The following is a 14,128-nucleotide window of genomic DNA, read 5'->3' as shown; positions in this document are numbered from 1 at the left end:
TATAAAAATTCGACGCGATATTCTTCTTCTCTCCTCTTCTGCTCTATTTCCTACTTCATTTTTCACTTTCAATAGTTTAAAAATAGTAATAATAATAATAATAATAATAATAATAATAATAATAATAATAATAATAATAATAATAATAATAATAATAATAATAATAATAATAATAATGTTTAAACAGGAAAGCTCTCTCACCCGTGGGTGATCTACAGAGAGGTCCTGATCCAAAATAACATTAAATTATTAAAGGCCAGTACACAAATGACAAATATTAAAAAAATACAAACGCAAACTATCGATAAAAAGATTTAATTTTTTTTTTCTAAACTGACATATGGTGTCAGAGTTCTTCAAGTCACTGTCCAAGGCATTCCAGTCTTTGTTTGCCCCAGTTCCGTTTTACTGATTGAAGTCTAAGATGATCTTTGCAACGTGTGCTATATCTATGTACATCGCTGGTACTTGATAATTCCAGTTTATGAGATGTAATTCATTCACGCATTTATAAACATACAAGCAGCGATGGAAGTGCCTGCGTTGTTTTAATTTTAACCAGCCAAGCTGATTAAGGGCACCGAACGCAACTTCCAGTAGCAGGAACTTTGCCTCATCCAGAAATAAGTCTTTTTTTCCAAACCTTTATGTAGGTGAGATCGAGAGGCCAATGACCCTGCAAGCGCTTTGTATGGAAAGTTAAGGCATAAAAACGAGAAACCCATAGGACCTTTAAGTTTTTTTAATTATTATCAGCCCTTTATGTCTTAACAAGTAATAACAACAATGCTTCTTTTTACAGCTTAAAACTGTTTACAAAAGTGTTAAACAACAGTCATCAAATTCCCATTACCTTTCGCACATGTTTTGCCACTGAATCCGCTCTTGCACTGACAGCTGTAGCCTCCCCCTTCCTTGGTAGAGCAGGTTCCTCCATTCAAGCATGGACTTGCATCACATGATATACTTTCTGCAAGGTAATGTTTAAAGTACTAAACGTCCAACCTTCAAAGAGAACAAATTTTTGCTTGAACAAACAAATCAACAAGAAAATAAGACATGTACAAGTGCTGCAATCTCATGATCTTTACAGGAGTTAGTTAACAAAGTGTAATTCTTTGTGATAGTATATTTTCATGAGGACTCATCAGTACTGTGGATACGTACAGTAGCTGTTATTTCGTGATGTAAGACTGTATTACGTCATGTCGTTTAATAGGTTTCTCACCCACCGTGAGGTTGTTTCTAGAAGTAAAAACTATGTCCATGATCTGGTAGTACGGCCTTTTAGCCCAAGTAATCTGTACGAATGGAGAAATGTAATATTTTTCAATTTTATGTCTCGAATTTTTCTCACCCTGATCCTGTGCTCGAAACCCACTGGCGAGACTGTTAATTTTGCAAGAAATGCAGCTGTTAGTTTGTACGTTCCCGAGAATACAGATAATTCAAAATCTCCTAATTCGCTAGTTATAAACGAAGACCCTTCATGTTTATAGTATGATGTATTGCCATCATAGGTTTTAATAACTGTAATAAATCTGGGAGGACAAAGTTTGCCTACTTTTAGCACTTATCGCAAATGCGATTGGGTCCATGTTGAGAGCAATAACTTCCAAAAGGGGCTCGTACTCAATGGAAAGTTCTATCCATCATCTGTTCCATAAGCGAGAGGTGAAAGTTGTGACATTCGACTAACACGGCCATATTTATATCGATCATCATCATCATCATCATCATCATCATCATCATCATCATCATCATCATCATCATCATCATCATCATCATCATATCTTTATTTACCCTCTGATTGCAGCTAATATCTCCGAGCATTTACCCACCCAACCATGAGAGTATACACACAAAGACCAGACCACAACACCAGGAACTACGTCCCCTACTCTTTGCGAACAGTGAGTGGGTTCTTTCGGTCCCACAGGGTTATTTACAAACAAAGTTGTGTGACGGGGACTCTAACCATTTGCAGATGTCAGAGCAAAGGCAGCACTTTCTCCTCAGTTATTTAAAGACCCTGAGTGTTGGTCTGGCCGGAGTTTGAATCCACGACCTCCCGCACGGTAGTCCGGTGCTCTACCAACATGGTCATCAACATGGTCATCAACGAATGTTAGCATAAAACCAAGTAATGAGATAACTATCGCTTTAAATTTTTTTCCACGAAGCAAGATTAAACATTTGTTACCAATTCTATTGTAATAAAAACGCTCAAAAAGTATCATTAAAGCTCTTCGAGAGCTATCTTTTCTTTTTATAGCGAGAGATCGATCTTCAGAGTCTTTTCGAATCCAACCATTACGCAATGGGAACAGCTAATAATAACTACGCTAGTTTTTCCAGATGAAGATTCTTCACAATCAATCAATCAATCAATCAATCAATCAATCAATCAATCAATCAATCAATCAATCAATCAATCAATCAATCAATCAATCAATCAATCAATCAATATTGTTTATACACGAAATCGGATCATGTTACATGGTCTCCCTAGGAGTCGTGTAAATTTAGCCTAAAATTCGTCAAGTTACCTAACTGCCTAACCTAAAAGACCAATACAATAAAACTTTCAAAGTTAATTTTCACTGAGTAAAATTGTCACAAAAAATCTTTCCCATTGAATTAAATTTTAGAATGGTTTGAATTGGGCCGCTGCCTAATCTCTAAGGGAATCTTAAGCTTGTTCCATAGAAAAGATCCCCTATAGCGTAGACTCCCTTTTGCAGACTCAGTTCTTGGTCTGGGGATATAGCAATTTGACAAGGATTTATTAAGGTTATAGGAATGTATACTTGAAACATTAGTAAAAATTCGACACAAGTACGGTGGGGAAATATATTATTGTGGACTTTATACATAACAACAGCCAGCTGTTTTAATCTTTGCAATTTTACATTTCCCAACCATGTTCATCCCACAGATCACTTGAATGGTTCTCATAACTAGAAAAGGTTACAATTCTAGCAACCCTATCCTGTGGCTTTTGGAGTTTGTCAGTTAAACCCTTCCCAATATTGCCCCATACAGGACTTCAGTAATTAAAATAGGGCGTTACAAGTGCATTGTACATATTTTGTCTGGTTTTTAGTGGTACGATTGGACTAACACGCCTCAAGACTGCAAGAGCGGCCTAAATTGTCTTTGAGATAGCGTCAATATGTGGATGCCATGTAAGAGAATCATCAATGTGAACTGCAAGTGATTTATATTCGACAAGCCGCGCAAGTGGTATATTACTGACCCTAACAGTAAACTTTTCTTGAATTTGGGATAGTTTAAGTTGACTCCCTATGAGCATGTACCTTGTTTTCTTGACTTTTAAAAGTCAACTTACTTGCTATCAACTGTGATTGAACTGATTTCATATCACAATTCATGGACACATAGGTCCTCCGTAGACGAGGTAAGAGTAGTATCATCTGCATACATTCTCGGTTTTCAAAACAATTACATGATGGGAGATCATTGATATAAATGGAATTAAAATAGCAAAGGTCCCAGAATAGTATAGAGTCCTGTGGAATGCCACATGTCAGATTACAGAAATCAGATTGTACTCCATCCATAAAAGTCACCTGTCTTTGGCCAAACAGATAGGACTGAAACCAGTCAATAGATTGGAAGCCGACCTCGTAGAGCCTAAGCTTTCCTAACAGGATATCATGGTAAAATCATGGTGTCAAAGGCTTTTTTCAAATCTAGAAATATTATGCCACCTATAACATGTTTTTTCCAAATTCCAATACAGTTCATTTGTGACCTCCAATAAACTGTCTCAGAAGAAACCATGGGTCTGAAGCCAGATTGAGTTTCAGTTAACAAATAATTTTCAATTTTTTTTTGTATTTTAATAGTTTTTATTTCATTTTATTTAGTTACAGATTCACAAATGAAAATGATACAAGTACAGAACACACACACATCTACAATTAACACCAATATCAATAATAAGGTACAAAAGGCTGCGGAAATTGTCCATTTCTTTTATTTCGCCTTCGATCGATACCACTCTTTCCTTTAGGGCAGTGACTTCTGACTGAACGCCTATCATAGCCTTCTCCAAACTTTCTACTTTCTCTATGACGTCTTCCATTTTCTTATCCATTATTTCAAGCTTTTCTAGTATCAGTTGTAGCTTCGAAGCGACGTTCTTCGACATGTCCGCTGCTGCAACTTCGTCTGTATCACAAATTCTTTCTCTTGTGGAGATGACGTTTCGCTGTCGGTGGAACTGCTTCTTCCCCTTTCTTTACGTTTAAGTCTGCTTAAAACTTCGGCCATATAAGAGCTCTCAAGAACAAATTTTGCGGCAGCGATTTTAGAAGCGTCCTCACTCCGCCATGGCAGTCCCCAGTCCCCAAATAATTTTCATTGGTACAATTATGTAGTTGGTTAAAAACAACTCTTTCAATTAGTTTGCTAACAACAGGCAGAACTGAAATCGGTCTTTAATTACTAGGATCAGTCTTCAGACCTTCTTTGGATATTGGGGAAACTCTAGCTAGTTTCCAAGCATAAGGAAATTTTCCCGTACAAACCTTCACATGTTGGACCACCGTATCCGCTCTTGCATTGGCATCTGTAGCTTCCTCCTGGTTCATCAGTGCAGCTTCCCCCATTCAAGCACGCACTCGAATCACATGATCGAATTTCTGCAAGGTAATGTTAAAAATGTGAAATTTTCAAACCTCAAAGAGAACAAATTTCGCATGAGCAAACAAAACAACAAAAAGGAAGAAATCGAGTGCTGCAATACAATGACCCTCACAAATTTAAGTAAGCAAAGCGTAATTCTTTGTGATAGTATATTTTCATCAGTAATGTGTGTATTGCCACTATCATATAGAAATATAACTTCTGTGGATAGGTTGTGTTGTCTGGTACGTATTTTGTAATGCAAGATTTTATTACGTCATGTAATGCCGTATAACAGTTTTGTTACCGACTGCGAGGTTGTTCGTGAAGGGAATTAATGTGCCTATGATCTGGAGTTCTCCCATTAACTCCGAGTAATCTATTTCAACGTAGAAGTACTGGTTAGGATATTACTAAAATGACTGCATAGTTTTTTTTTCAGTGAAATATCTTTTTACTTCAAAGAAAAATGCAAATAACGAAAATCCATTAAAATCGTCATTTGAGGCGCTTACACGGGTTTGAGAGTCTTGCGTGCAAAAACAATCATTCTACCGCGTTAAAAACACTCACATCCTTTTTTTACAATCTCTAAATGATTTTGGAAAATATTGTGATGTTCTGAGTATACGAAATAATTTAATTTCGAAGGAATACAATTCACTGCAGTAAAAGTACTTTCTGAATAAAATTAATTTTCACGATGTGCGAAACCCTTCAAATGGATTAAACTTCTGGTGGTTGAATGTTAAAAGGATGGTCTATATATTTCTGCAAAAATTTGTTTGGGCAAACGATTAAGAGCGACGCGAGAGCTTTTCAAAGTCCGTAAAAAATGCAAATATTTGACCTCCCGCGGTAAACTTTGAAGTTGGGGGGCAAACAAATTTAAGTCCGTGCACATGTCTTAACCCATATTAGGTTAAAATAAGCACAAAGAAAAAAATTTCGAAATGTTCTAACCTAATATAATGCTGTAAAAGACAGGTCGAAAGGCCATTTAGGCCCGATTCTCTGGTCGTTCGTCGTATAAGCTTGAGCTCTGTTTGTAATGTCCGATGTACACTGCACAAACTGTTAACGTATTCAGTGGTCGAATACGAATCTTTGATCAACTTTCGGCGCGTTTCTTCACGACTGCATCTTCTTTGACGGCTTAGTCATTTGTGAAGTATTGGCTGGTTTATAGTACACGAAAGTATTAAATCTGATTGCTGCTAGTTAGGAAGGGTAAAAAATGTCGGGGCTTACAGTCTATCTTCCATTGCAGGCAGCTTTTCGTTCGTTACGCAATGCAATGTCATGGACATTTTAGGCGGTGCAACAGGGTGAAATGATCAAATGTTTGATTACTGAACAGGTACATACTCAAGGTAACAACAACGACAACAACAATTAAGATAGCGATACCTTTAGGTACGTTCTTGTTCCCGTGCTAAAATCCTGTTAATTTATTTATTCGCGAATTCGTTTGCGCGCCGGGTGTTGTTTGGAGCGTTAGCGGGGGGATAAGATCTTACAAAACAATATCAGTACACTTACTGGTGAAGATCACTACATCCTTTAGCTAGTTCTTTTCACTTTTTTTCTTTTACAGGCAGATGACCACAAATATCGCATTTCCGGTATAAATGACTGATAAACAGCAATGAAACAACGCACCCCCTTCGAAAAATGTTACCTTTCTTTTGTTTCCCGGGTGAGAGGAATCCTAAGGCGTCGTCCACACGTATCCGGAAATTTGTGAAAACGCAAATTTTTTTTTACGAATACGGCTTGCGTCCACACGTATCCAGCGTATTTTCCGGCCGTATCCGGAAATTTTTGAAAACGCTCTCCAGAGTGGAAATTTTTTTATCCGATACGAATACATATACGTGTGGACGGTCGTATCCGGAAATTTTCGAATACGCTTTCGTCATTCTCTTGGATCCAGTCTTCACGGCGAGCATTATAAACAAACATGGCGTACGGCAAGGTTGCAGCTTCTTTGTTAGTTGCTCTGGTTTCTAGTTAGATATCATGCGTTCAGATAAATGCAGCTGTGATAAATTTACAGAACCAATACATTAGAGATTGACAGGATGTTTTGAGATTGTTATCAATGAACAGTGGACATCATAAAGTCAAAAAAAGAGCGAACCATCACCGAAGGCGATTTTGGACACGACCAGGGGCACGATTCTCGAAAGACTCGGTAACTTACCGGGCCCGATAAGTATATTTTTAAATACTTTTTCGCCAACTACACGCAGTGATTTCATACATGGTACTTGACCAATGTTTTTATAGAATTATAAGATTTAAAATTTAGTATTCAAAGCTAACAAAAATTGAGTTCTGTTAAGAAACATTTTTCACCAAAATCACTTATCGGGTCTGGTAAGTTACCGGGACTTTCGAGAAACGGGCCCCAGGAAGGACAAGCGCATCGTGGGACAACTTTATCAATGGCAGAATGATCGAAGAAGAATGGAGACAAAATTTTAGTACTGGGCACTAGAGCAAATCAGAAAATTTCCGGATACAATCGGATACGTGTGGACGGCTGAAAACGATTCAAATACGCTGCGTGTGGACGCGAAAATTTTCGCATCCCCAAAAACTATTTGCGGAAAAAAAAATTTCCGGATACGTGTGGACATGGCCTAAGAGAACATTGAATCACCCATTTTTTCGTTTACTGTAAGTCTGGGTGACCTGTGGCTTCGGGTGGTCATTCATCTGTGTCAGTTACACAATTACTTTCTTGGGGGTGCAAATTTATGATGTCTAAATTAAACAATAACTAACATCCGGGACTTAGAGTAAAATGGCGAAACACGAGCAAGAATTGGCAAGGATTTTCTCTTCAAAAAGCGTGAGTTTGAAAAGTTATTCGAATATTTTTCGCTCTTATAACTGTAGTGTTGTTAGGCTAGTGATCGATTAGTCGAGAAGTACGATTTTAGGTGGGATTTCCGGTCTCGAGCGTCATGAAAAAAATTTCAGATGTTCGATCGGCGTAATTCGCTTTGCAGCAATCTAGAATGAAGATGAAAAATCAATTTAAAACCCTTTCTTGCCCCGATTAAGCCGATTCTGTGTTAGAAAGCTAAACTTGAACGCTAAAAAGACCAGCTTTGGAGTGAGATTTTCTGACAACGATAATGCATTCAGTGCGTTGCAGATATTGAAAACTTACCTCCGCAGTACCATGTCATGATTGAAGATGAATTCATCTCAGCACGTTCACAGAACGTCAGTTGACAATGGTGCCTCCTTTTGCTAACGCGCAAGTGTTGTGCACATCTCGAAAATTAGGTGTCAACACTAATTTTCAGATGTAATTAAGCTTCTATTTGAATAAAGAAATGTCATTTACTGTTTTGCCAGTTTTAAAGCTTTCATGCTTAATTTTCCCTGAAAAATACTTTTTACCTCCAGTATTCTCTACCGATTCCACCTGCTCCTGTATAGTCATAAACAAAGCACAGTTACATCCATATTAAGAGGCACCGTTCTTCCTTAACAACCCACAAAAAGATTTTGATGAGGTTACTATAAATTGTTTGAATACAGAAACTCAACTGCATTATTTTAGCAAACGATTCAGATAAGCCGTTATACAAGCTCCGAACTTTTAGAAATACAGCAACAAACCGTATATAGGAAGCCCTGACTTTTCGCAACAGGGTTGAAATGGTTCTTTAACAATTATTCCATGAGTGCGCTTTGGATATGAGATGGTAAATAGATTGGTTATAGCCAACTCGGGGCTTTGCTCCTCGTTCGCTATAACCAATCTCAAATCCAATAAGTGCGAATGGAATAATTGTTTTATTAAATTCTCCACGTTTGGATATTGCTGTTGAAGTTTACTGAATTTTATTTTAAGTCAAAATTCTTTCAAATTGAAACGACCGGATGTTGAGGAACTCCCGACCAAAGCGACAACGTAATGATCACATGACGCGCAGCTCTTTGCGAACGGAGTTGAATGAAAAACCGAAAGCGAAGTAGATCGGACACAGCCGGACATCTCAAATTCAAGAAACGTTCAAGTGTATGAGTTATAACCTTTCTGAGACAAGCATTCAAATGCTTTTGAAGTTCCAGCTCATTGAGAAGCGTAATAGGTGTGCACATTTGGGCAAATGTTTGGCTGTGTAGTTCCAAGCGAAGGAAGGGATCAACGACGGCTTTTTTATGCTGAACTGAATTCCTCGCAGATGTTTTAAAACACTTAAGGCAAGTCCAAGTGTACGAGGTACAACCTCACTGAGACAAGCATTCAGTTCAAGTTTTTAAACTTCAAGCTTATCGAGAAGCGTAAGAGCTGTGCGCATTTGTCAGTGCAAATGTTTTGCTGAGTTGTGCCGAGCGACGGAAACGAACATTGTGGCCGCCGTGAGTACGTATGTCATATATGAACTTTTGTAACTGGAGTCCTCGTAAATGGGTAGAAACAAAAAGGCAGGCATTAAGCTCTTCTTCCCGCCGAGAAAAAAATTTAGCTTAGCGACACCTGGGGCAATCGTTTTCCATATAAGGTCAAACTACGGTATATGAGCTGATAACCGGGATTTTGTGAACCAATCAGAACGCTAGAAATGCATTATCTGAGGCTTAGAATTTAATAATATATCACATATATTGAAAAATCAGGCTGAACAGGTTCTTAAACAGCCAGGTTCTTAAATTGCATATGACACAAACATTTTACTTTAATTCTCTTTTTTTTCTTTTTTGCAGTGTCATATGTTCAAAAAACTATTGTAAACTTAAAACTTGTATGAAGCATTCCAAACGCTGTTTTCCAGTTCGAAACAGCTCTATTTTCACGCCAAAACTTTTGCTGCCGCGCATGGTTAAAACGTCACGTGATTAGCATATGCGACGTCACTTTACTACAAAACAAAAAATGGTGGAGAAGTAAAGCAACTTCGTAGAGTATGCAGTCGTTCTTAGTTTTGGAACTGGAGCACCCAATAAGCATTAGTTGCTTACAGTGACAAGGACGTAAAATGCCCAAGTTTCGTTAGACTCTAAATTTTGGGACAATTGCTTCAAAGTACTTGTAGTTAAAGCAATTCAAGACTGAAGCACTGCTACTCGAAGTTTCTGCGCTTTTCAAGTTTAATAGTTTTGCTCGCACGTTCACAAATAATGAGACGCCGTACCTCGTTGTTTACCCTGAGTTTATATGCTCGTTCTCGATATATCTTAACACATGTGCGAAATAAAAATTCAATACCAAAGTGCATTCGGCATTCATTAGGCTTTGAAACAACCAAATTAATCATCAGGTTTGGTTGTAGTGGTAGTTTCGCCGATCGTAAAAACTATGAGATGAAAAGGTAGCTTTTCTCAAAATTCTTACAAACCTCAACAAACAATCGCTCCCACTGCAGCTAAAAAGAGGTTACTGATAGTTCGGCTTTTAACATCGATCGCAGTGGTATCGTTGCTGTTATATTTCTAGATTTCAAGCAAATTGTTTGACGTATAGAGTGTTTTCATTCACGTGACTACCGGCCATTTTGGTTTACTGAAACAAAAGAAAGTATTTGCATAAAAATAGAGTTCAATTCCCAGAGGTTTGGTTTGGGACACCAACATGGCTGCCATTTCTTTGTTTTGGGACACCAACATGGCCGCCGTGACGTCATGTGAAAACACTCTATATCTGCGTGCAACTGGCAATGTTATAAAACAATTGGTTCACGCATTTACCTGTGCGTGTATTGAGTTTAAGTTATGATGCACGTGCACCCGAGAAGTTTAGCACTGAAGAATCTAGAGTTGCTCGAGGCGTATTCTTATGCTTCTCTCGTGTTCTAAAAACTTTGCACGTGCATGATAACTCGATACACACACGTTAAATTATAAATCTATTGTAAAATACCCTGAATGCTTGTTGTCCACTTTTTATAAATTCTTTCTCACCGTTTGTACAAAAAGGGAGTTAATTTGCGCGTATTTGGAGTATTCTTCAACTCGCTCCTTGCTTTGCTGCTGTTGGTGACACAGCAGTTAGGCAAAATGTACCATTACCTTGTCCACATTGCAAGTCAAGTTTCGTTGAATTATCAAATGCTGTAAAAGTATTTGTTTTCAAACAAGTTGCTGACACGCATGTCCTAAAGAGCAAGTCACACTTTTGCTAAAACACGTGACTGGAGGTGAAATAAGAATGAAGTTTACATACCAGCTAGCAGACCTGAGTCAGTCATTTATTTAGCAATTGAGCGAGTGAGTCGTTTAGGCACCGAAGTCCTTTCCAAAAACTCACAAATTCATTTACGAGGTGAAAACTTGAATTCAAAATACATAAGAAGTAATGTTCATTGCAACGAGCATATCTGCCAAGTTTTAGATTCCATGAAAAAAAAAAAACAAAAACAAACAAACAAAAACAAACAACAGCAATAAAAATAGCCCGACCAACAACAACAACAGTAGCAGCAGCAGCAGCAGCAGCAGCAAGAGTGACTTGCATTCTTACCAGGACGTGAAACTTGATCTTGTATGGACTGAATTTGTCCCTGAGTCAAAGCTAGGTTATACACCTGCATCTGGGTAATCCTTCCTTTGAAGTAATTGCCATTAGACATACTTGCTCCCATTGTGACGTTGTTCTGGTAATCGAGTTCAAAATCGTTTCCAATGTTTTCCTCCCCAACTACGTCTCCATTAACCCACACCTTGGCCTCGCCACTCGAGCGGTTGTAGGATGCGCCAACAAAGATCCAGCCAGGTGTGTAAGGGAAGCTCCTTAGCGGATACGTTCCCGAGTGATCTTCCGTCCTAAAACGGGCAACGACGTTCCCATGGACTATCTTTATCACGAATTGACGTTTTTGTCTTGTCCAGTAGGTGAAGACAGGTCCGTCTTGGCTATCGTAGTACAACCAGCACAACACCGTCATTGAGTAACGCACATCAAAAGGGAGGTTGGAAAACTTGATAGAGCTATTAAATGTTCCTTTAAACTCGTAGGAGCCGTTAGCATTATCGTCAGGACCTGGAGCCAGACTAACCCAACTTGGGATGCCTCGGGCTACTGTATTGTTGACCTCTTTGGTTCCATACGAGGCATTGAGAGGAAAAAATGCAACTGGATCTGGAACTTTTCAGTAAAAGAATTACTGTAAGTGGGTTAAGAACGATTTTCGAGCTAATCTTAGGCCTAAAAAGAACTATTTCAGGTGACAAGGTACTTATCGACAACCTGTGCGAAAGACATCGACAACCTGTGCGAAAGACATCATCGTTGGCAAAAATATTTCACTTTACTGGATGATAAATTTCACTCAGGTTATCGAAATGCCAATGTCATCAACAACAGTCCTTGTCGGGACTACACTGACTTTGACAATAATAACTTGCCGACTTAAGATATTAAGTTTTGGCTCAAACCATTTAAATCGTACATTTTACAATCTCACCAAACACAGTGTCGAGATTGCGAAAGGAAATAGAAAATGTAACTACAGCTGAAGAAGCAAAAATTAGCATTAATTCGCTCTGACGAAGGGATAACGTCCGAAACGTTAGCAATCGAATCTCAGTGCTGTGGCGAAAATACTTTATCAACTGTGTTGATAAAACCAAACATTTAGTATCCACTGCTCACCAACGCAGCAACACAGTTTCTTTAGAACCAACCCCCTTATACTTTAATGGTGCACTGCTTTAAGTTTAATTGGTTAATTCATTCAGATTTAATGCTTACGTTTTTGTGGTTTTGGTTTAATAAATTTCGATTGTTGTGCTTAATGTGTGGTTTGTATTCCAAGCTATTAAGGCGATGAAGTCTAGTTGTGCAATAAAACCGGAAGTACAGTCTAGTTTACTTAAGTCACCGGAAGTCTAGTCATAAGATGAAGCCGGGAGTGTAAACAATACTTTGAGGAGGGTTGGAAAGTCGTCCGATGGAGTCCATCGGATCCATTGGAAACACATCGATTCCGACGGAGTCTCCGGAAGTCTAGTGGTGTCATGAGCCAAAACAAGCACACTGCACCTGTAACATAACTCCTTCTTTAAGCCCTAAGCCGAGACTTGAACGCTTTATATGTAATACAACTAGTTCTTAAAATCGGGAGTCGATAGAAGCACGCTACGCATGTAACATAACTCGTTCTTTAAGCCCTAAGTCGAGACTAGCACGCTACGCATGTAACATCACTTGTTCTTAAAACCTTGAGTCGAAACAAGCACGCTACACATGTAATCAAGAGAGAATACAAGTTTAAATCAGCAGCAAACTAACAGCGATTAAACTTAAGGTTAGGCAATTAATTGTTCTCCTCCGCTGTGAAGCTTCCTACCGTTTGAAAATCCGCGAAAATAGATCGATAAAAATAGCAAACGGTGGATCCAAAGAAGGAACTTACGGAGTAACTTCTTTCTCTGAATTTGACCTACTCCTTCCTCCCATCAAAAGGACACTGTTATGCTAGGTTACTATTCGTTGCAAGAAAAGGTTGCGAGGTGAAAGCTCTTGGTCGTCACGACTGATTTCAGTTTCTCAGCCAAACAAATATCAATCCGATGTAAGGTTTGGCACAAATAATCTATTGCTGTTTCTCGTAAGAGACACGAAACATAACCTTTAGGAATTTCCTTCCTAGCTGCAGCACTTAATTTCAATGTATTTTTTGTAGAAACAAGTTGGCTTAAAGAGTCGCACTACAAAGAACCTCAAAGAACTCGTTGTTTTTGGAAACAAAACAAAGAAACCAACAAAACGTAGAACTGGCGTGCTCAGCTAATGAGGAGCGAGTATTTTCGCCGCTTAGCCTGTCAGGAGTATAAAGTAATCTTTCTCTCCGTGAAAGGAAAATTAAGAAAAAAATGCCCTCCGTTACAACAAATCAGCATTCAGTAATTTTGCCCTCTGTATTACATTGTTGTGGTTATTGTTGATGGGCAGTTTGCTGCACATGCACTAAAAATATACACTTTTTATTGTTGAAAACCGCCCTATGACCTGTCCTTTTCAAATTGTTCATTTCAACATCAGGGACTTCAAGTAATATAGCAAACACAACAAAACTTGGCACGGATTTCTCTTCAAAAAGCGTGAGTTTGAAAAGCTATTCGATTATTTTTACGGCCTTAGAACTGCAGAGATGTCAGTGTAGTCACCGATTACTCGAGAACTGTCATTTCGGGTCGGATTTCCGGTCTTGGGTGTCGTAAAAAATTCCAGGATGTTTGATCGCCAATAGACAAAATCACTCCGTAAAAGTCGATTTATTATTTACTTGACAACGCTCTTACAGATTTTTTTCTAATTTCGCCTACAAGTTGTCTAGATTGAGCAGTTTAAATCCCTAAAGTTTCGTCATAAAGTGGCTGAGTAGATTTCGAGATAATCGACAATGTTTAAAATAAGAGGCTATGCGCTACCGTTGCTATGGTAACGGTTGTTGCTTGGTAACTGATGAGAAAATTAATTTTGATCATATGTTAAAATGATGATGTA

General features: G+C 38.4%; 1 protein-coding gene across 1 annotated transcript in view; it reads right to left on the bottom strand.

Moving 5' to 3' along the window:
- Window positions 1-14,128, bottom strand: part of LOC146454128 (uncharacterized) — a 28,622-nt gene that overhangs the window by 1,882 nt on the left and 12,612 nt on the right. The window contains exons 11-14 of the mRNA XM_085095806.1: window positions 11,097-11,764; window positions 8,074-8,104; window positions 4,557-4,670; window positions 854-970 (exon numbers count right to left, since the gene is read on the bottom strand). Coding sequence (XP_084951932.1) covers window positions 854-970; window positions 4,557-4,670; window positions 8,074-8,104; window positions 11,097-11,764 — 930 coding nt within the window. The remainder of the gene's footprint in view (window positions 1-853; window positions 971-4,556; window positions 4,671-8,073; window positions 8,105-11,096; window positions 11,765-14,128) is intronic.

The sequence above is a fragment of the Pavona decussata genome, unplaced genomic scaffold (genome assembly GCF_977016875.1).
Source record: "Pavona decussata unplaced genomic scaffold, jaPavDecu1.1 SCAFFOLD_313, whole genome shotgun sequence".
In the NCBI taxonomy this organism is placed as follows: domain Eukaryota; kingdom Metazoa; phylum Cnidaria; class Anthozoa; order Scleractinia; family Agariciidae; genus Pavona; species Pavona decussata.
The sequence above is the reverse complement of the archived record's forward strand: the minus strand, read 5'-3'. Positions and strand labels throughout refer to the sequence as shown.